The sequence below is a fragment of the Equus quagga genome, chromosome 14, assembly GCF_021613505.1.
Source record: "Equus quagga isolate Etosha38 chromosome 14, UCLA_HA_Equagga_1.0, whole genome shotgun sequence".
Taxonomy (NCBI): domain Eukaryota; kingdom Metazoa; phylum Chordata; class Mammalia; order Perissodactyla; family Equidae; genus Equus; species Equus quagga.
This window is the reverse complement of record NC_060280.1, coordinates 51258702-51282609: the sequence shown is the minus strand read 5'-3', so window position 1 is coordinate 51282609 and position 23908 is coordinate 51258702. Positions and strand designations below refer to the sequence as shown.

Here is a 23908-nt window from a genome sequence, read left to right as displayed (position 1 = left end):
ACATATCTAGTTCATTCTAAACCCTAATTTGACCAAACTCAATTGGTTGAAATAAAACTGAATGTATCTATTTATATAACAAATCAAAATAGTATTGAGTACAGCAGAGTATCTAAAGTCAATTAAGAAACAATATTCCTAAACATAAATAAATAATTTTGGCAGAGAAATGAACTTCCAGTCGCTGTTTTCTCTAATTTATACCCCGACAAAGGGGGTAACAATGAGAATATGAATCATATCATCATGAAAGGATTTCAGTCAATTTATAAACTATTTCTGTTTCTATTTGTATTTACATTTATATAAATAACGTTCCATAGGAGCCAAGAGGTTGAAAGAAACAAGGATGCAGTTCCCACTTGGCTCAATGTTAGACTACAGAGCCAGGAGAATATATTAGTAGCAATTGCTTGTGGAGGTGTTAATCCCATAGTTAGAAATAGAAACATTTTAAAATTATATTCTCTTCACACAAATAATATCCCTATACTCCTTTAGACCAAATCATTTTTCCAATACCTGATAAAGAGTTAAATATATTATGTCATTTTAGTCTCCAAGTAAATTCAGTAGCCTTTTGAAAAAATAATTCCTTCCCAATTTGCCTTAATGTATTTCTCAGTTATTATTCTCCCTGAAAGGATTGAAATACAATAGATGAATTGTTATTGAAAATTCAAAGTAACATGAAATAGAAAGAAAAATTGATTCTCATTTGTTGAATCTTTTAAAAAATACATATTGAGAAAAGTTCATAAAATTAATTATTCTAATGGATGTAGACTAATTTTATAGAAAAATCAAAATGCCCAGGTTTTTATTAGCTTTATTCTTGCTGAAAGGCCTTGGACAGGTAATAATTTTTTCCATTAGAAAAGTTCTGAATGTTTAAAACTTACTGTAAAGTGGTTATCAAATGTGATAGATTTTTGTGACAATAGTATTGATGAACTTTTTCTATTTAAAAATATGAGTGTTTAAATGTGTGTTTAACTTTTCTCTGTTTTTCTGTTATTTGGAAGAAGTGATTTCTCTGATTTTTTTTTATATAGTCCATATTTCTTTTGTTTGCATTTTAGAGGTTCTTTACTGTTTAAAAAGATTCTACTATCAGCTAGCCAAAGTTAGACAATGACCAGTTATATTTTAAAAGATAATTTATTCACTTTGGATAAAAGTTAAGTGAGCTTTTTAAGTTGAAACACTTGTATTTGTCAAGATTTTTGACCCACGCACACCATCAAAAACAGTGAGAGGAAATTTTTACATTGAATTTGGTGGTAAATTTTTAATGTTGCAAAATGTAATTTATGTAAGTAAACAAGAATGATGGCATCACCAGTATTACACGTACTATTTCCATTAACTGTACAATAAGGGGAGCATTGAGATTATGAAAGTATTGTTTGGCCTGTGGTCTTTTAAAGCATATTTGCATAGTCTTCATTCTGAGATTAACTTGAATAAATGAATGAATGATGAAAATGGTCCATGAATCAGAGTGATTATATTGACCTCTGCAAAAGGACTCAGAGGGACATATGTATGATACAGTAATCTAGTATCATTAGCTAATCAAACCTTTCAGTTGACTTTAAACCAGAGAGTGGTTTTTATTCACTGATTCACTTAATAAATGTTTATTGCATACCTGCTGTGCGCAAGACCTAACAATTAAACAGTGGTGTTAGAAAGAGAAGCCAGAACAGTGGGCTCATGGTGTGAATGCATTTGGGTGCAGCACCATCCTAGCATCAGTTTTGCACATACGAGAAATTTATTTTATCTATTCACTCACATGTTTGTGGTCTGTGAAAGATGGACTTTTGTTAAATGAGGCTTACTTATTACAGTGCAAAAAACAAAGATACTGCTAGGAAAATGTGTTGGCAGATCAAGTGATCCTTTCACAATAGGAAAGTATATTTAGGAAGTTAGATTAAGATTAGATGCAGAATGATAGTCATAACAAAGGTGACAGCATGCATGAGGGCCCCAAGGCATGTATTTGCAGGTGCCCAAGGAGATTCCTGTTGCCTGGTCAGAGCTTCCTCATTTCTTCTTTGTCTATGCTTTTCTGTTATCTTGGACCTATTACAATAATTACAGCTTATCTGACATCTCTCCCATGATATTTCGGAGCTGTCTTTGTGTCTATTTAATGGAGACTTGCAAGATGCTTTAGCCTCCTGACAACACATTTAAATACAAATGACCTCTCAGGATACACTGCATCTGACATATTGCATCTATATATGAATGCTTTTACATTGACTTTTAGCTGTAACTTCAATGAGTAATATTTTCGTCTTTGGAACTTGAAGCAACACAATATTTGCAAAATTTTAAAAATGAACAGGACATATTCCCTCGTTAAGGAACATTCAATCTGATGTAATAGATAAGATACCCAAACAACTATAGTGGTATGTGAAAATGATGTAAGATGCAGATATAAAGAAAATGGGGACAGAAGAACATTTTTGGCTTCAGGAACTAGAAAAGGCTTCATTCAAAGTCTCAGTTAAACTGCACCTTGAAGGAGAAATGAGACTTTGATAAGTCCTGATAAGAAGAGGAAGCATTTCAGATAGGAGGAGGAGCATGGCTGATGGTGTAAAATAAGGAAAACATGAAGTATGTTTGGTGAATGATGGATTAGACCAGCCTAAGAATGGTTCTCAATCTTTTCAAAATGTCAGAGTCCTTTAGTAAGATAAAAAATCTTATCATACCTTCCCCCACAGCATAGTAAGATCAAGGAGGGTCTTGAAAGTCAGGGTAGGCTTTGGAAATAAGTAATAATAAGAATGAGTATTAAGTACTGATTCCCAATTTAATTTAATCTTTAAATATTTTCGTCTAGTATATCAATACATTATAGCAGAAATAATGTGACAGAGAAGTTTGGGAGAAATATTTCCTTTTTATAAATTTTGTCTTGATTCTGCTATTTATTTGGTGAAATCTCTATTTAGTCAATGGTTTAACATTTTTAAACATGCATTTTTTAATACATACCTTACTTCTTGGTCTCAGCTAGACAGAGTGATGGGGAGTATTTTAGGCTGCTTACTTTTAAAACTGCAGATGAGAAGGAAGCTCTGAGGAGTGGAATTTCCTTCCCCTTTGATGAGAGACATTTGCATTTGTGAAGGAAGTCTCCATCTGTGGGGGTTGTCTCCCTCTCTGCACCAGGAGGAAGGCGGGATGGCCTTATCTCTGGAAACTCTTAATGGGGAAGGCAAGGACTTAAGTTGTTTACTGTCTGACAACCTCATGTAACTGAACCCCCTCCCCCCCAACATCCTCCTTTGTCTTTAGCTGAAGACAATATTTAAGAGGTGGCTTCTGCCATTTACTTAATCCGGGTTGATTCTTATCTAAAAGTTGTAGGACCACCCAATAACCAGACCCTACTGGCACTGATATCATTTTAACAACTTTTTTACATATTCTTTCCTTTGTCTTGTAAAGAGATAACTCACATACCTATGCCTTAAATTTAGCCTTACTCTCCACCCATGCCAGCAGCAGCAGTGGCAGCAGCAGCTCCTCCTGCCCGTGGGTCCTGTCCCCACGCAGCAGCTCTGACTGCCCATGGGTCCTGTCCCCATGCTATTCCACACTATTCTCTAAATAAAAGAACACTACTGCCAGATCTTGAGAGTCCAAGAAATCTTTCTTTCGACTCCTCGGCTCACCGACCCGGCATCAAGACTACTTACAGTCATTAGCATCAGAAGACCGGACAGTCCTTTGCTTGTTTTCTGCCTGTGAAGCATGGCAAAATATCTTTTGAGTCAGTGACAGCCATTGCATATGTGACAAAAGATTTTTTTCTTTCTTCCCAAATCAAATGAATAAATCAAATTACTTCCCCCCAAAAAAGTGATGGGAAAGAAATGAGCCTACCAGGAGTAAAGTCAGGTTTGATAATACTTTTATGAAGACTTTCAAAAATGACTTTCCTAATATTCTACTCTACTGAAATTACTATTGCCAATGTCAACAAAATTTTTTACTTATCAAATCAAATGAATACTTTCATCCCTTAACATGTTTCACATGCCTCTGGGGCCATTGACAAAGTAACTATTTCTCACTGGAACTCTTCCTTTGGCATTCATCATTTCCCTTCCAGCTAGATATTTTTCTCTCAATTTATACATTTTCTCTTTCCTTTGTGGATTTGTTCTTTCACTTACACCATAAATTTGGCATTCCCTGTGTTCTGTCTTGTACTCCAGTAGTTTCTCATGCTACAGTCTGGATGAGCTCATTCATACATAGCCTTGTGTTCAACTACCACTATATTCTGATGACTCCTAAACACGTAGTATCAACCCAGACCCTCTACTGAACTACTGGACCCAATATTTCAACTGTTTATTACACATTTCCACCTGGATGAACTCCCAAGTCAGCATGACCTTCTACTCCATAAACCTAAAACCTTTTCCTGTATCTTGAATGGCACCTCGGACGGAATCTTGGGTATCATCCTTAGCTCACTTTTTTCCTTCACTTCCTGTCCAATTAGTTGTCAGATCCTGTCAACTCTACTAATTAAATATGTGATGCATTATACGCGCTGCTTTCACTGCTACTGCCCTTAGTTTAGGTCGTCATTTGTTCCTAGATTTCTGTTGTAGTCCCCTGACTGATCCTGTTACCACAGTTTCACACTGGCACCAAACAATCTTCTATTCTGCCCCTAGAATCATCTTTCTAAAACAATTATAATCAGTTCTGTTGTTCCTTTTCTTTTTCAAACTTCTCAGCCTTAATATCCAAGGCCCTTCTGTGGTCTGGCTCCTGAATTCGCAGCATTCTTTCTCACTGTTCCTCTTCAGGTAACTCTAAGGTTCAGTTCCCAAAATGCTCTTTGCTCAATTTCCTGCCTTCTTTAGCCCATGTTGTTTTTCCTACCTGGAGGCCCTTGTCTTCTCCCACGTCTTCCCCTGGCTTGTCTCTAACTAGCCTTTAGGATTCTAATTACCTGTGACTTCCCCAGGAAGATTTTCCCAAGCCTTCCCAGACTGGGTCAAAAACCCCTTTGCTCTGCCACATCACCCTTGTGTCAAGGCACTGTCACCCTGAGTTATAATTATGTTCTACTTTTCTGTCTGTCTCGCCAGACAAAAGGGTTGAAGGCAGAAACAGGGTCTTTCTAGATTTTATGTCTAATTGCAAGCATAATGCTTCATCCTAAAGAAGTGCTTAAAGAATATTTACAGAAATTTAAATTATGGAATTGATATGAAAAGAACTATGCTGCCTTAAATCATTAACCATCACATCCTTATTGATAATGTCATCAAACATGTGTTGGTGATTACATTTATTGTGCTGAAGCTTTTTTGTGCTCCTCAAAGCTCATATTTTGTGTCAGAACATGCTGAGGTATTTAATGCTGTGCACCTGTTGTAGATTAACTATTTCAATATATGACAGTTTTTACAGAAGCACAGCCTGTATATTTTACCAGAACTCTACAAGAAAGATAGGAGAACCTAGAAGGTCATACAGGCCATGTCTTTACTGTACTCTTTAATTGTTTTTCAGCATTAATGATTGTACAGCTTGTAACATGGCTTTTGTCAGAAATAATCAGGTCATATCAGTTAAAAGGCAAGGCTCTTTTTCTTTACTACCTGTTAAACACAATTAGAGATCATCCATCACTTCCCTATGTGAAGGTTTTCATTTTGATCATCATCTCAAATGTACTGAGTTTACCTGATCATTATCATCAATGGGAATTTGATCTCAGTGTTCCCGTCTTTGTTTCAGTATAAAGTAATGTATGATATTACAGTTAATGGGGAAAAAAATTGCACTTCTGTACCAAGCATGTTCAAGTCAATTTAACATTGTACATTTATCACAGATTAGCCCTCTAAATGGTGGAGTAAATAAAGCTAGTTTCTGAGGTGTATTTGTTTGTTAAATGGAAAGAATATACTTTCTGCTATAACTCTTGGTACTTTCATAAGTTTTAAGTTATTTCAGCAAGATTTGCCTTTTATAATATAATAAGAATGTTTCTTTATTTCTAGTCCTTAATAACCCCAGAATGCAAAAGCAAAAACAAACAAACAAACAAAAAACAAAGGGTAGGCTAGTGTAAACATAAAAATGTACATATAAGCAGAATCTGTTTTTCAAAAAAGAACAAATAAGGGGCCAGCCCAATGGCCGAGTGGTAAAAATTCCACGTGCTCCCCTTCAGAGGCCTGGGTTTGCCAGTTCAGATCCAGGTACGTACCTACTCCGCCATCAGCCATGCTGTGGAGGCATCCCACATACAAAGTGGAGGAAGATTGGCACAGATGTTAGCTCAGGGCTAATCTTCCTCATCAAAAAAAATATAAAAGAACAAATGAGTTAACTGCTGTATACTTTTGTAAAATGTTAAAACTACTCAGAGATTATCATAAAACAAAGGCCTAGAGTGAAAGAAATATAGCATAGTAAGTCAAATATTTAAGTATTATGAAATACTTTCTTTTGTTTTTTAGATTTTATTTTTTCCTTTTTCTCCCCAAAGCCCCCTGGTACATAGTTCTATATTCTTCGCTGTGGGTCCTTCTAGTTGTGGCATGTGGGACGCTGCCTCAGCGTGGTTTGATGAGCAGTGCCATGTCCACGCCCAGGATTCAAACCAACGAAACACTGGGCTGCCTGCAGCGGAGTGCGTGAACCTAACCGCTCGACCACAGGGCCAGCCCCGAAATAGTTTCTTTAGAAAGTTATAAAATTGATTAAGAAAGATACAGAGAAAAATAAGTATATTACCGGAGATGATATTGAATAGTCTGTTAATGTTTTAATACATCTGCTTGACTGAACCTAACTTTCTATGATTCTGCCATTTTTCTCATATATAATATGAAATATATAATTTGTTATATATATCTAATAACATATAAAATCTATATTCTGGACAAGTATATATTTCACAGATATATATTTGTTGATATGTAACAAATATATATATGAAATATATATTCTGGAAAATGTATATTCCAGATAGAATGCTTCATCACATTTTGAATTTTACTGCTATTGATAACATTGACACTTTAGTGGTATCATGTAGGTTCCATAATATATAAATAATATATAAAAATAAATATATAGAGACATATAAAATGCCTTCTGGATCTCACTGTGTTTTAATATCAGAGATTTCCCATCAGACTAATCGGTGGCTTTCATACAGCCATTGCCCCCTCAGCAATTCTGTTTTGGGCTCCATTGGTAATAATAACAGTAAACATCTGCATAGTGCTCTATAATGTGCATAATTATCCCATTTGAGTGTCATTACAACTCTGTGAACTAGTTATCATTATCATTGTGATTTTACTTATGAAGAAATTTGGATTCAGTGATATTAAATGACTTGTGCACAGTGGCATTCAGTGAGTGGTAGAGCCAGCCCTGGAGGTTGGGCCTTCTCTCCAGAACTCCTTCTAATTTGAGATAGACCAGCAATAGACAGATCCATATATGCCTGCCTTTAGGGAGTCTTGCCTTGCAAAGATTAGGAAAATTCGTTTATCTCTTATCGAATGATTCTAAACTTTATAAAAGAATTCATTACCCATTTTTGTAAAGCCTGTAAAATATTCCATTTACAAGCAGCATTTCTGTACTAGGTCTATTGTATTGACTGCTTCATTTTTTTTTTAAAAAAAAGAGGTAATATATAGACATGGACCTCAAGATGCATATATGTCATATGAAAATAAAGAAAGAATTTAGAAAATCGCATGACAAATTTTTCTTAGCTGGTTATTTAGGGAGTATTTCTGCACCTGAATAAATCAGGATGCAAGCAATAAAAACCAACTCTGTTAATTTTAAAAAACAAAAACAAAAGACATCTGGCTATCAAAAACAAAACAAAAAGGAAGGAGTAATTTCCTGGAAGGACACCAAGGATTCACTGAATAGAAGCTAGAAGACAAGTCTGGAAAATATGCAGAAACCAAGGCATCTCTGGAGGGCCAGGAAACAAGCATCACAAATGCCCCCACTGTATCCTGCTGTCGCTGGGCACCACCACCATCAAGAATAAAGCCTAAGCATACCTTTGTCTCTGCCTTACTATTTTTTGATTCAAAGTCCAGGTACTATGTGTTCCGCAGGCCAAACCTGGATCACAAGCCCAGGGAATCAAAGCCTTAGCCAGCTTCCTTGGTGAGAAGGTAGGGTACTTGCTCTCACCACACTACAACCAATGGGAAATTATGTCTGCGTAGAGAAAAAAAGGGAGGAAGAGAGGGAAGGAGGAAGGGGAGAAGGTTAAACACTAAAGAGTGAACACTCCCCACCCAAAAACAAGGCTGATGTCTGCTATAGCATCCCTAACTATGAATATGTACTAGAGATGTTTTTGGTCCCTGTAAGGCTAAAAGTTTCTGAGAAGAGAATATCAGTCTTCCTATTATTCACATGAAGCTGGGACTGTCTGGAGTGTATGGAGAGAAGATAACCTACCTTTCTGCTACCTACTTGAGATGATTAACAGAATCAGGAAATAAATTTCTTTCACCCTTAAGATCTAAGGAATTAAGTTTTGCTTTGGTTTTCCTTTTGAAATAGGTCATTTGCGAGTGGATTTCAATGAGTTTTTAGGAGGAATAGATGTTATTAAAATAGCGTTATGAAAAGTGGTTGGTGTTCCCACCAAAACACTTGTTTGTCTCTATGCCTTTAATAAATGATATCATCCACTTTCTTTGTTTCAGCTACACTCAGATACAAATAATTGTGAAATTTGTATTTCTAGCTCAGATATCTCTCCATACTTCTAATTCATATGTCCAATTACTATCTAGATATTCCGGAGGTCCTTCAAATATGTCCAAAACTTACTTTTTTCTCTGTAGCTTATTTCTCCTTCTTTATTTTTATCGCAGTAATACTGTTGTCATCACCCACCATTCAAGTAAAAATACTGAAAGACCTATTTGACTTCTTCTTCCTCCTATCTACATACAGTCAGTTGCCAGATTTCTTTGATTTTACTCTTTAAATATTTCTTTAATACACTCTGTCCTCTCTACTCCTACCTTTGATTTATTTCAGGCTGTTATCATCTTTCATCTGGCCTTTGGCAATAGCTCCCAACTTCTCTTCCTAACTCCAGGCTTATTCCAGTGAATCCATCCTCCACATGGCTCCCAAGGATCCATACATAACATAATAAGGCAGTGTCACCGCCACTGCTCCTTAATAGACATACAAGACCGTCCATGATCTGACCCCAGCCTACATCTCCAAACTCACCTCTTTGCCTCTTCCTCCCTCTTTTAAGTTAATCAGTGTTGAGCTGGTAATCTTCCCCCAAGCAGGCAAAAAGAGAATTGGAAAGACCATTTAAGTCAAGATACATTTGTGTTTCCCTGCCATCCTTCTTCTGCCACCAACACCAGAGAAAGGCCTAAAAGAAGGAGGTTGTGAAGATGTGAAAGACCAGAGTATTCACACACAAACACACAGACTCCAAACCTCTTCAGCCACATAGGAGTCTAAAATGAGACTGGATTAGGTTTCAAAAAACAAAAGTGACCAGAAGACTATGGCAGCTACCCAAGACATTATCAAGGGATGTTAAAGAAAAATTAGATATGGCACAATTGAAAGCAGTGGTTTTACAAAATAAAATCAGTTTACACTTAAATGCCAAAGAATTGAGATTTCCTCAACAAACTGATTATATTCTGCTTGGGCATTATCTCTTTCTCTTTTAAGGTATATTTTTCCTGATCTCCCAATTGCCTGATGTACTCCCTCTTAACTTTCTGTAACATTGGACTTATGTGCTTCTCTCTCCTGTTGAGTTGCAAACCTCTTTTAAGGGCAAGAGTTGTGTCTTATTCATCTTCCTAACTCCAGCATTTTAACGCAGTGCCTGGCACACGAATGGCTCTCAATAAATGAGTGTTGAAAGAATGAGTGGTAGACATTTGATCAATTAGTGAATTTCCAGAAATGCTAAACCACAGTGACTAATTTTAATAACTTCCAAAGCTGCTGCTCTTTTTAATTTTGCAGGCCCTATTTTTTATTAATATTGCCTGATTTGTAGTATAAATATATTGAGATCAAAAACATTATATTATCCTACTGACAGGTACTTTCAAATTTCTATTTATTTTCAACATTTCTGACACAGTGATTTTTGTGATCATTTTATTTTTAAATTTGTTTTGCAGGTTTTCGAAAGTTACATATTGATGACCAGATAACTCTTATCCAGTATTCTTGGATGAGCTTAATGGTATTTGGACTAGGATGGAGATCCTATAAACATGTCAGTGGACAGATGCTGTATTTTGCACCTGATCTAGTACTAAATGAGTAAGTAGTAACTTGACTTTTGTTGTTATTATTATCAAAAATATATATGTAGTGGGGCTGGCCCAGTGGTGTAGTGGTTGGGTTCACACACTCTGCTTCGGCAGCACAGGTTTCGCCAGTTTGCATCCTGTGCATGGACCTACACAGTGCTCATCAAGCCATGCTGTGATGGCATCCTTATAGAAGAACTAGAGGGACTTCAGCTAGGTTATACAAATGTGCTGGGGCTTTGGGGAGACAAAAGAAAAGAGGAAGATTGGCAACAGATGTTAGCTCAGGGCCAATCTTCCTAAAAAAAAAAAGGAGAGAATGAACCATTAAAAAAAAATGTATAGGTAGGATAATCTTGAAACTTACATTTAAATAGATGTTTGTACATTTTGTGTCCTAAATAATAGAATTTTCTTGAAAGGTTTCTCAGAATTACCTAAAGGATATAATTTGATATGACAATATTAATAAAATTGTATCATTTTTATACGTAATTTGATATTTGGAGCTTTTTCCTTTTGTTTCAATATACAGTAGTTGTCTCAAGTGCAATTTTTGGTTTTAGTGGGTTTTTGGGGGGTTTTTTTTGTCTTTTTGGTGAGGGAGATTGGCCCTGAGCTAACATCTGTGCCAATCTCCCCCTACTTTATATGTGGGATGCCATCACAGCATGACTTGATGAGCAATGTGTAGGTCTGCGCCCAGGATCCGAACCTGCAAACCCTGGGCTGCTGAAGTGGAGCACATGAACTTAACCACTATGCCACCAGGCTGGCCCCTCAAATCCAATTTTTTTAAGCTTCAAAAATGTACCAAAAAATATACTTAAAGACAAAATTAAATGTTTAGTTGATCAAATTAAAATTTCATACCTTGGTACTAGTGAGGATAATGAAGTAAATGAGAAATCTTTAAATGAAGATAATGAAGGCAATGAGAAATATTTAAATGAGGATAATGAAGTAAATGAGAAATATTTAACTGAAGATAGTGAGAAATATTTTTGCTTGAAAGTATTGACTTACCTTCAGAAAGTAAAAATATTATCTCTCTTCTTAGAAGAAAAATCAGACTGGCAATTTATTTAGAAAGTTGAAAGATAAATATGTCCATTTGCTTGATTATATTTAAATTACTATAATTAATGTTCTATATATAACTTTAAACTGAATAAGAATCTTTTCGTGGAAATATTTATACTTTTCTAACAGTGAGTGCTGACTTAGAATTATATAACATAGTAATTTACACTTATGTAAGTCTTTACAGATTACAGATAACTTTTGTATATTTTTATTCCATTTTATCCTGCAGTCTCTTGAAATTGATAAGGAATCAGCATCCTTCATTTTACAGCTCAGGAAATGGAGGCACAGAAGAATTGCTTAGCCTGCTAAAGAATCTAAGTGACAGTCAGGATCAATCTTAGCTCTCCTGAGTCAAAATCTCATTCTCTTTTCACTATTCCTGTTAGCTTCATTTGACTAATGAGGATATTACAAAACAGTACCTGGTTGAGAAAATACCTGAAATAAATTTCCTCAACCTTCAGAATTTGTATTTGACTTTGTCAGTTATTTAATGATTGCTAATGTTCTCTTTTCTACATCACCATACATTTCCCCAGAATATTTCACACTGTAACATTTTACACTGAATACTCTAAACTGAATACATGGAACTACTCTACACTATTCAGTTTCTGTGTCCTGAATCCACTCTCCCATTGGATTGCACACAAAATTTTTAATTTTTTTTCACAGAAAATCTTATCAGTATATAAAGTATTTCCTGAGTGTCCCCTCAGCTCTACATTCTCAACTCCTACAACTTTGCTCTCCTTTCTTGGTTTAGGTTTTTAAAATGTGATGATAATAGTGAGAAACAACTTTAATCTTGCTCAATGTGTATTTAATGTGATTTTCTAACTTTAAAATTTCTTGACCTCCAAAACTCGATATTGTCAATGAATTTAGATGTTTAAAATTCCAAATATTGAGTCTGTTTTATAAAAAGTCATTTTCAATAATAAATAAGGTCATTACTAAATCCCATATTCTCTGATAAATTACATAAACTGGCTAAGACACTGTATGTGGTTTTCTTTCCTGTTGCTTTTCCTTTTGTGTGTTGTGTGTGGTGCAAGACAGCGGATGAAGGAATCATCATTATATTCATTATGCCTTACCATGTGGCAGATCCCACAGGAGTTTGTGAAGCTTCAAGTTAGCCAAGAAGAGTTCCTCTGTATGAAAGTATTGTTACTTCTTAATACAAGTGAGTGAGTACAAGTAACTTAATACAAGATATTTACTTTCTTAATTTTTAATTCATTATGAAAGTCTCAAACAACAATATGATCATATGATTAAACATGAGGTATGAATCTTAGATTGTAACTGCAAAAGAGAAACACCCAATATACAGTCATAGACTATAATACAATCACTTCATATTTCTCAGGTTTTACCCATCACATAATACTAAAATAGCCTATCAATTCAGCCAATTCTATTTTTTTTTAGATAAAACATGATTAAGTGACTTTTTCATATTCACTCAATTAGGTATTATAAACTAATTAATGCATAAACACAAACTATGCTTCCCTGCACCTCTACTCCACATAGGATTTATTATATAAAATACACAATTTTGGTTGAAGCTATTCTCTTTATGCCAGGATAGGCTGCTGTAACAAATAATGACAAAGATCAGTAGCATCATACCAGAGCAGTTTATTTATCACTCAGAGTCACAGTCTAGTGGGTCAGCAAGAAGAGCCAGGCTCCTTCCAGGAGGGGGCTCCACCCTTTCATAGCAGCTTGGAGTCCTCCACTGGATCTGACTAGAAGGTAAGTACTGAGTTTGGAGACGAGACCTGGAAGATCTGGAGGTTTGGAGGTGAGACCTGGAAATGTCATATGTCACTTCCACCCACATTCCATGGCCCACCTTGACTGCAAGAGAGGCTGAGAAGTGCACCCTAGCTGTATACCCAAAAGAAAAATGAAATGGTATATTATCAAACATAGCATTGGTCGCCAGAAGGACTGGCGGATATCCATTTCATTCTTTCTTATATACAAAGAACACATACACCTCTGCCTCAGTAGATCCCCAAGGGTCTGGGTGGGAAAATTGTTTAAATTTAAATTTTTTTTTAAAAATTATGCTTTTGCCTTTTACTCTTTTCTGCCCCTTTTCCATGCACAGGTAGGCTCAGCCTTTGAATGTCTGAATTGATCCTTCCTTCACTCATAGTGATTTGAAAGGGAACAACAGGGAGCTAATACCTTAGGTAGAAGGTGAGCTAAGGGTCTTTCTCAGCAGCGTTTTTGCAGGAACCTCTTTCTAATGGCACAAATCTCAAATGGTGATGGTGGGGAAGAGGTAACATGTCAGGAGGAAACAACAGAAGAGCTAAAACCTTTCAATGGAAGTTTTCCTCCTGAAATCTGTGTAAAGACAGGGAGCAGCACTGGATCTGAGGATACATAGGCCTATCGCCCTACTCTTGGGAACCGTATTTGGAGCAGAGACCTTCAAGCCTAATTTGAGGAAAGAGCACAAAGGAGACTATGGGTATTGATATGGGACTGGCCAAGAGAGTCCCCTGGAATGAAATAGTATTAGAGCAGTTAACTCCTATCCTTCATTTCTTGACAGTAATGAATCCTATAGCAGGTATGTCATGGAGACTCCTAGATCTCCCAAATCAGCGGATATTATTAACATAATTCTGTATTTATGGATTGGCTACATGATGGTGGGGGACCAGACAACCCCAAAATCTCAGTAGCTTAAGAAAAAAAATTTTAAGTATTTATTCTTCCACTGTATGTCTGATGCAGATCCACAGGGAGGCTCTGGTCACGGTTATCACTCAGGTACCCAGGCAAGTGGAGGCTGTATCTTAACACGTGCTGCCACAATCACGAGAGCAGGGGTAAGGGAAGAAAGTGCAGACATACGACTTCCACTCACATACCACGGAAAGCAAGATTCTTGGCCACTTGCAACTTCAAAAAAAGGGGAAAACAGACATACTTAGTGAATAGTACTTATGATTTCTACAGATTCTAATCAAAATTCTAAAGGGATTTTTGAGGAGAGACTTGGCAAAGCTGTTGAAAATTCATCTTTACATCTTGGAAAGTAAATAGATAAGTATTACAAAAATTGGGGGGCTGGAGAGAATTAGAAAGCTACCATAATTAATACAGTGCAAAAGAAGAATAGATACACTGGATTGTTAGTTTAGTCAGACTAGTATATATTAGAACTTAATATACTGTAGCAGAAATATCAAAGTCAATGAGTATGGGACAAATATTGTTGACAAAAATAGCTTTATATTTGGGGAAAACTCACCTGAGACATTTAGCTCAAATTATATCCTAAAATAAATAACAGGTAATTGAATAAAATGTGAACACTTAAATCATTAAAAGCAAACTAAATGGAATATAAATGATTTTGAAATTTCAAATAAGGAATACCTTTTTGGTTTTTTTTTGAGGAAGATTAGCCCTGAGCTAACATCTGCCTCCAATCCCCCTCTTTTTGCTGAGGAAGACTGGCCCTGAGTTAACATCCGTGCCCATCTTCCTCTGCTTTATATATGGGACGCCTACCACAGTATGGCTTTTGCCAAGCTGCGCCGTGTCCGCACCCAGGATCTGAACCAGCAAACCCCGGGCCACCGAAGTGGAATGTGCAAAATTAACCACTGCATCACCAGGCCAGACCCAGGAATACCTTTTTAAAATTAAATTTCAATAGGAAAGTTGGCAAAGAAAAAGTTTAGTGATTTGATACAAAGAATTTAAACCTCCCATCTGCCATTAAAAATTAAAATACATGTCTCTAGGAAAATATGGCAGGTTGGACACATACTTTTACCATTGTTCCCTCTAAAACTACACCAAAATATTAATAAAGGGATTTTTTTTTCTTTTTCTCCCCAACCCCCAGAACATAGTTGTATATTTTAGTTGTGGGTCCTTCTAGTTGTGGCATGTGGGACACCACCTCAACATGGCCTGATGAGTGATGCCATGTCCGCACCCAGGATCCAAACCGGCAAAACCGTGGGCCACCAAAGTGGAGCGCATGAACTTAACCACTCGGCCACAGGGCCGGCCCCAGTAAAGGGATTTTTTAAGAAATAAAATAAAAGGAAAAAAGAATGAGAGAGGAATCAATAGAAATAAAATTCTGCAAGCCAGCAAGCAGAACTAATTAAGCATACCTGAGAAGCTTGGATTCTAAGAAGTAAGGAAAGCCAAGAAGCAACTTGATGTGCATCGCTGAACTTCTAGCACATTCTGCAGTTGGTGACAAGATGGTTTTTTGAAATGAGAGTGAAAGTAGCGTTAAAAACACAAAGTTGTATTGAAAGTCTGTTTCCAAATATCACCCAGCCGTGCAGTTGTTCCTTTCCAACTCAGGCAGAGAGTAGATTTATACCCCAAGGAGAATATAACAGAGGGTAGCTAGATTGGTGAGCTGCAGGCACTGCTGAGGGTGTGAGGTTCTGTAGTGAAAACAGATTAAGATTATATACCAGCTGTTGAGCCACCATCCTCCAGCACTCTTCCCCCAGCTGTCCCCTAGAACCTTGTCATCCAGGTTTCTATCTTGCATGTAGGAGAATGAAAGAGTCTTCTCTGCAGAATCTGTTTAGCCAGAAAGAAAAACAACTAAATATGCTAATAGCAGGAACTTCTCTTTGAAGTAGCTCAGCCAGATTGCCCTTCACTAAAGCTCACAGTCAATAAGCATTACTTAGCAGATAGAACTGTCAATTGGCTTTTTAGTTTTCCACTCTTGAATATAAATAAACAACCAAGGTATCTGAGGGAGGCCTTTGACATCAAAGACAATGACAAAACAGAAAGAAAGAAAAAAAAGAACTTGGAGGAAACAGAGACCATGTAGGGAGATGAAAACTTTAAAAAAATTAAAAAGCAGGGGGCCAGACCTGTGGCCGAGTCTTCTATAAGTTCATGCACTCCGCTTCAGTGGCTCAGGGTTCAAAGGTTCAGATCCTGGGCATGTACCTACACACCACTCATCAAGCCATGCTGAGGAGCCATCCCACAAAGAAGAACTAGAAGGACTTACAACTAGGATGTACAGCTATGTGTTGAGGCTTTGGAGAGAAAAAAAAAAAGAGGAAGATTGGCAACAGATGTTAGCTCAGGGCCAATCTTCCTCACAAAAAATAAAATAAAATAAAATAAAATGCAAACTCCTGAGCCCCACCCCCAGAGTTTAAAAGAAAATAAAAAATTATATGAAAAGAAAGATAAGAGAGCATGTTGTACCCTTGAAACAAGAACTGGATACTATGAGAAAGGAAGAACGCATAAAAAGGAACGAGCTTTTAGAAATTAAATATATACATATGAAGGCAGAATTTAAAACTCAGTAGAGGTATTGGAAGGCAAAATTGGAAAACCTCTCAAAAGTAGAGCGAAAAACAAAAAATATAGAAAATATGAGTCCAGAAGGAGGTGCAACACCCAAATAGTTGGAGGTCTATAAAGAGAAAACAACAAAATACATAAGAGAAGAAATCATCAAAGAAATAATCATTTCAGTAAATGGTGTTTGGAAAACTTCATTCAAAACAATGTCAGACTGTTACCTTACAGTATATACAAAAATTAACTTCAAAATAGATCAAAGACCTAAATCTAAGAGCTAAAACTATAAAACTCCTAGGGGAAAATATAGAGGAAAAGATTCATGACCTTGGATTTGGCAATGATTTCTTGGATATGACGCCAAAACACAGGCGACAAAAGAAAAAACAGATAAATGGACTTCATCAAAATTTAAAACTTCTCTGCCTCAAAGGACATGATCAACAGAATGAAAAGGTGATCCACTGAATAGGAGAAAATATTTGAAAGTCACCTATCTGATAAAGAAAAAGTATTAATATCGAGAATATATAAAGAAATCCTACAATTCAACAGTTTAAAAAAACCAATTTAAATACGGGCACAGGCCTTGGTAGACACTTCTCCAAAGAAAGTATACAAATAGCCATTAAGCACATGAAAATATGCTCAGCATCACTAATCACTAGGGAAATGCAAATCAAAACCACAGTGAGATCACACTTCACACCCATTAGGATGGTATTTAATCTTAGTAAAACAAAAAGTTGTACTAGAAAGGAAAAGAAATAATATATGCTACATGACTTGATTGTGGTAGCATTTTACATAGCTAAAATAGTAACTTTGATTATTGAATATCCGTTTAACCAATGTTGTGAAAATTATATTAGGAAGATGAGGAATAGGAGATTGTATGTATATGTATGCTTATAGTGTGGTGGTGATGGTAGATGGAAATAGAGCTATCGCCCGATTTTCCATGCTGGAAATTCAAAAGTTAAAAATGAAAAATCAAGAATCAGCACCTTTATAAGGGTGTTATTTAAAAGTATGAAATGAAAAACCAAAAGAAATCACTAAAAGAGTTGAGAGTGGTTTGCCTCTGGAGCATGGAAAAAGTTGGGTTGCCAGGGCACTACTCTTTGCCCTAATAAGGCAGCAAAACTGCGATAAAATATTTAAAAGTTAAACTTTAAACAACAAAGTTGTTTAGGAAATGTCCCAAAATCCTAGATTGTAGGATCTCAGGTGACGTAATTTTCTACATTTTCTAAAATTTTTCCAATGAATATATTTGAAAATTAGCTAAATCAAAAAGATTCTTATTTTTTGAAAAAAGTATTTTTATCTAAAATGGCATCTAGCTAACGGCCATTGACTCAGCCTCTCCCAACTTGCCAATAAGATATGCCACTAGAAGTCCTAAAAACTCAGAACTTGTGGAATCAACAAGAATCTGAGAGACAATTCTCCAATCATATAATATTGGATGTAATAATCAAAGAAATCATGAATTAAGGTAAGGTGCTTAAAGACAATAGTCAGAAATATTTAGGAAAGCTGGTTCATCAAAGATCTTAAATCTAGGGAAGAGAGTGGGAGAGGAGGAAAAATTTCAGATAAGCTAAGAGCAGGGGATGACAGCCCAATGATTAGATTATCATATCCTACAAACATGTTGTTAATGGTTGATACTTAAAGGATATGAGGCAGGATGAGATTAGGCCTGCTTTTCTCTTAGAGTAAAGAAGACATTGCTTCAAGTTCTGGTCCTAAACTGTTGGATAGAGCAAACAAAGGCCTTGAGTTACTAGTTTCCAACTCTTCAAAGATCAATGGGAAAATAGTACTTCAATAATCAGAAGAAAAATTAATTTTATATTCCTGTTTAAGAATGATGGAGATGGGAGGATTAGTTGGAAAGCTTAAAAAGAGTTATGGAGGTTTAAATAGATATATGAAGAAACTAGACAGATCATTGATACACATAGTGTGTACGTACAGATGTACATACAAGTTTTCAATTGAGCGAAGATCACTTACTGCCAAAATTACCTTTGAAAGTCCCTTTTATATTCAGGATCTGAGCTCTTGAAAACTCTAAGCCAAAGAATTAACTTTTTCGTTTCTTTTGGTTTGTTATCTCTGGCTTCTTTTTTCAAGGGGAGTGGAAATCAAAATCTTATTGGGGTACAGGGAATAAGTAGGGGTTTTAGAAAAGGATTATTTCTCTGCCTTTGCTGGACACATACAGTTGACTTTGCTAAAATTAAGTAAATTTTTTTCTCTATAGAAACATTACTAAGGGTCAAGGTTATAAATATATACTTGTATAAATCCAAGAAGTTATGTGAGTTCTCTTTCAGCAATTCAGATATAGCTGCAGGAAAAGGCAGATGCTTCACTTTCAGGTTGAAAGTTTGCTTGCAGGACAAGTGCAATCAAAGAAAATGGAAGCATGGAAATTGGGAGTTCTGCTAATAGCACTGCTGAAGAAGTTAACCAGGGCATCTCAGACAAGTAACAACAGAAAGACCTAAAAGATTTAAGAAAAAAAGCTGTAGGTGAATTGACAATGTATAGGAAATAAGAGAACTAGCGGTAAGAATAAGAAGTTGTGCCTAAGATCTGGAATATATGAATTAAAGATTTCAGAGGTAAATATCTAAATGACTAGTTAGCATCATAATGGGCATAAGAGGCATTCCCATTAAAATCAGCAACAAAATAGAGATATTTGCCATCACCATTATTATTTAATATTGTTCTGGATGTCCTGAACAATGCACTGAATCCTGAAGCAAAAATGAGAGCTACAACTATTGGAAAGGGGAAAAGGAAGATATTATTTGAATATACTATTGTTGTATACCAAGAAAGCAAAAGACAATCAAAAACTGTTAGAATTTTAAATAGAAATAAAAATAAATAAAAATAAAGTATAACCAAGTGACTGGATAAAAAGAAATATTCAAATATCAATAGCCTTCTCTCATATCAGCTGGAAGGAGTTAGAAAATTCAGTGAAGCAATGTTAAAATTACAGCAAAAAACAATAAATTAGCCAGGAATAATCTTAATGAGAAATACTTGAGATTTATATGAAGACAAGACTTTACAGAAAGATCCAAGTATTTGTTAAAAAGAAAGAAAAAGAAGACTCAACATATAGATGCTGTTGTAAACTAAATCATAGCAAGTATTTTTTGAGCACATGCTAACTAAATTAAATGCCCAATCCGCTGATACAGCACTAAAATAAGTTAAGCTGAAATGTTCTTTAACTTACCTACTTGTTCTTATATTCTTGCAGAGAACTAGAAGTTTACATGTCCTAAAACTATTAATAACACTATCTCTTTTGCATTTAAAATGTTTGCATCTAGAGTTACATATCAAAGGAAATCATTATATAACTCAGAAATTTGTATTATAAACTGCTAATGTCTTTTTAAACATGAGTGCCACTTGTAATTGTCTTCTTACAGTTCCTTTGGAAGGACTAAGAAGTCAAAACCAGTTTGAAGAGATGAGATCAAACTACATTAGAGAGCTCATCAAGGCGATTGGTTTGAGGCAAAAAGGAGTTGTTTCTAGTTCACAGCGTTTCTACCAACTTACAAAATTTCTTGATACCTTGCATGATGTAAGTATTTTGTTTTGTAGAATATCAGTGATTATTTTCTGAATTTCTATAACTTTTTAAATCTTAAATCTGAATTTTACTTCATATAGTTTCTTCAAATTCATATTTGTACTTGTATTTTAAAACAGTATTTGCATCACACTGCTCAGAATTTATATTGTGCTTTTTCATTTTTGATGTAGATCACCCAAATATCCTTTTACTAGTATTTGTATAATTTGAGGGTAATTTAATGGTTGATAGGAATTGTGATACATTTTCCTGAATATATTCTAAAATATTTTTGCTTTAAGTCAAAAAAGATTTTATATATACAGGAAAAGTAAAGGCATGAATGTGGAGAATAAGACTCTCATACTATTTTGGATGGAATTATAAGTTAATAACAATGCTAATAGATAATCTGGCAGTATATAGCAAAAGTTAAAATTGTCATGCTTTTCAAATTTCTACTTTTTAGGATTTATCTTAAATAAATAATTGGCAAGTATTTAAGATATAAAAGCAAGGATGTTTGCTGCAGCATTGCTTATACAAGAGAAAAAACCCTAGAAATGCCCAACACCGTGACTGGATTAATCAAACAAGACATGTGGTTAGTCAAGACACATAGAATACAACTTTTATTGCTGCTGTGTTTAGAAACCATTCCAAAAGGACAGTAAAGGCATAAAAAAAAGCTATCCACTCACCAGGTCAAATTTGAGACCTTACTCCTAAATATAAACAGACAGCCAAAGGTTATTCACCATTTAGGTAAAGCCTATGAAATGAAAGGCAGAAAGCAAAATAAACAGAAAAAAAGTGATTTGAATGAAAAAGCACTAGTACAGAGAACAGAAGAAAGCTTCAAAAAAATTAAGATATTCAGAGAAATAAGGATGAGATTGTGTCCATGACACAAGAATAGAAAATACTTAAAAAGGAACTTTCAGCAAGAAAGTACTTTTGGATAAGTAAATAAAGAAGAGCAGAAATTAAAAATTTAATAGAAGGGCTGAAATATAAATCTCAGAGAATCCCAGAAAAAAATAACAAAAAAGATAAAGAAATGAAAAATTAGAGGGAAGAGATAGCAAATTTAGAGGATTAATCCAGGGGGTTCCATTCTCCAATTAATAGGAATTTCCAGAAGAACGAATAGAGAAAATCAAGGAGGGAAAATTATGTAATAAATCATAAAATAAAAGTTGCTAGAACTAAAGGATATGGGTTTTCTGACTGGAAGGGCCCAGTATACAGGCACAGCACAACTGAACCAAGGCACGTTATTGTAAAATTTCAGCACACTGGGAATAAAGAGAATATCCTAAAATACACCAGTGAGAAAAGAAACAAGTCACACACAAATTGTCAGAATTGAGAATAATGTTGGACTTCTCGGCAGCAATGCTGGAACCCAGAAAACAATGGTGCAGTGCCTTCAGAATTTTGAAGGAATGGAAAATCTTCAAAGAATTTTATACCCAGCCAAACCATCAAACAAATACAATGGCATTGTAAAAATATTTCCAGACATGTAAGGTCTCATAGAGCTTACCTCAGATACAACCTTTCTCAAGGACACCTACAAGATTTCTTACAACAAAACACTGGAGTAAGCAAAAGAAGTAGAACATCCAACCCAGGAGAGATGCAGAGAGATGGCCAGCACATTAACTGGGCTGAGCAATCATTAGTCTAGATGAGAACAGTAATGCAGAGGCTTCCAGGATACCAGGACTGGGAAAAGATGGAACTATATGAACATATTAAGGTGAATTTTTACAATTCTGTCAGAGAATTTGACTATGACTTTGTGATAAACACTGAGGAAACAAAGCAAAGAGGAAGACGAAGTGATTGGCTCCACCAAAATAAAAATAAATCATATCAGAGAGGAAACAGAATCCAGCAGGAAACAATAAAAAACATAATATAAATCCTGGATATTGATTTAGCCAAAAATTGAGACAGAACAATATAGAGAATGGGGAGAAGAGAAAGTATATATAGTCGGGGAGGAAGGTGTATATTATAAGAGAGCTAAGTCCTCATTTTCCATAATAGGAAATTAATAATGTAAAATTTGGAGAACAAAATTTATTATAAATACAGAGATAAATATTAAAAGACAGGCTAAAGAAGTTGAAAGTGGTTGTATCTGGGGAGCTGGAATAAGGATAGAAAGACTTACATCAGGAAACCACTGGGTTTCGTTGTTATTGCTATTAAGTCTTGCAGAACTATTTGACTTTTTAGATTATGTCCATGAATTACTTTGACAAAAATTAAAATTATATTAAAATGAATTATATTGAGTTGTTTGTATTGAAATAGGAAGAGTCAAAGTATTGTTATGTGAAAAAGCCAGATTAACAAATAGACTTTTATGCATTTTTAGAAATATATATGCATATGTGCATATTGTGTATATACCTGGGTATGTCTATCTAAATGTATAAAAGAAAAAAAAACTTGAAAGAAATACACCAAAATGTTCACAGTGGTTATCCTATTGGACTGTGAATCGTTTCTTTAAATCTTTCTGGACCATCAAAATGTTTCATTGTGAGTATGTAATATTTTATATACTATTCTAGAGAGTGGGAGTTATTTTCATTTTAGTAAGAAGAAAACATCTTGACAAGTATTTATATTGTTAGAAAAGTAAGTTGCCATGTTTGAATAGTATATCAATTTATTCTTTTTCTCACATTTCTTATCCATTTGTTAAACCAACAGCTTGTCAAACAGCTTCATCTGTATTGCTTAAATACGTTTATCCAGTCTCGGGCACTGAGTGTTGAATTTCCAGAAATGATGACTGAAGTTATTGCTGCACAATTACCAAAAATCTTGGCAGGGATGGTGAAACCTCTTCTCTTTCATAAAAAGTGAATGACATTTTTATCTTTAAAAAATTAAATTCTGTGGTATGTCTGTTTTTGTTTTGGTCAGGATTATGAGGTCTCGAGTTTTTACAATGTTCTTCTCAAAGCCTTACATTTATAACATATCATACTGTGTACATTTCAGAGAAAATTATGAGGTTTTGTTTTCCTTTATAAGCATAATTAGAATTTTTTAAGTGTTTTTGTGTACCCATATTTTCTTTAAGAGTTTACAAGATTGAAAAAGTACTAAAATTTATTGTTAAAGTAAACTCAATCGTATCCATATTATTTCATACCATTTAGGTGAAGAGTTTTAACTTTTGCATCTAACAAATCAACTTTAGAGGAAAAAATCTTAACATATAAAAATAAAAAGCTATTATATATGTTCCTTGTAGGTAGCTCCCTTTGTCTCCTTGATTATATTTACAAAAATGAACCTTTAAATAGGATGCAAAATTTTGTCTATGTGTGTATATATGTTTTTGTGAGGAGGAAATTCATTACTCTCATCAGATTTTCCAAAGAGTTTTTAATGCAAAAAAATACAGAGAAAAGAGTCAAAAATCCCTCAAACACATTGATACTTCTCAAACTAG

General features: G+C 35.1%; 1 protein-coding gene across 1 annotated transcript in view; it reads left to right on the top strand.

The window, feature by feature from the left end:
* Positions 1-23565, top strand: part of PGR (progesterone receptor) — a 67838-nt gene extending 44273 nt beyond the window's left edge. Inside the window, 4 exon segments of the mRNA XM_046686189.1 lie at positions 10236-10380; positions 12518-12648; positions 20276-20433; positions 23158-23565. Coding sequence (XP_046542145.1) covers positions 10236-10380; positions 12518-12648; positions 20276-20433; positions 23158-23313 — 590 coding nt within the window. The 3' untranslated portion in view covers positions 23314-23565.
* Positions 23566-23908: the final 343 nt, after the last annotated feature.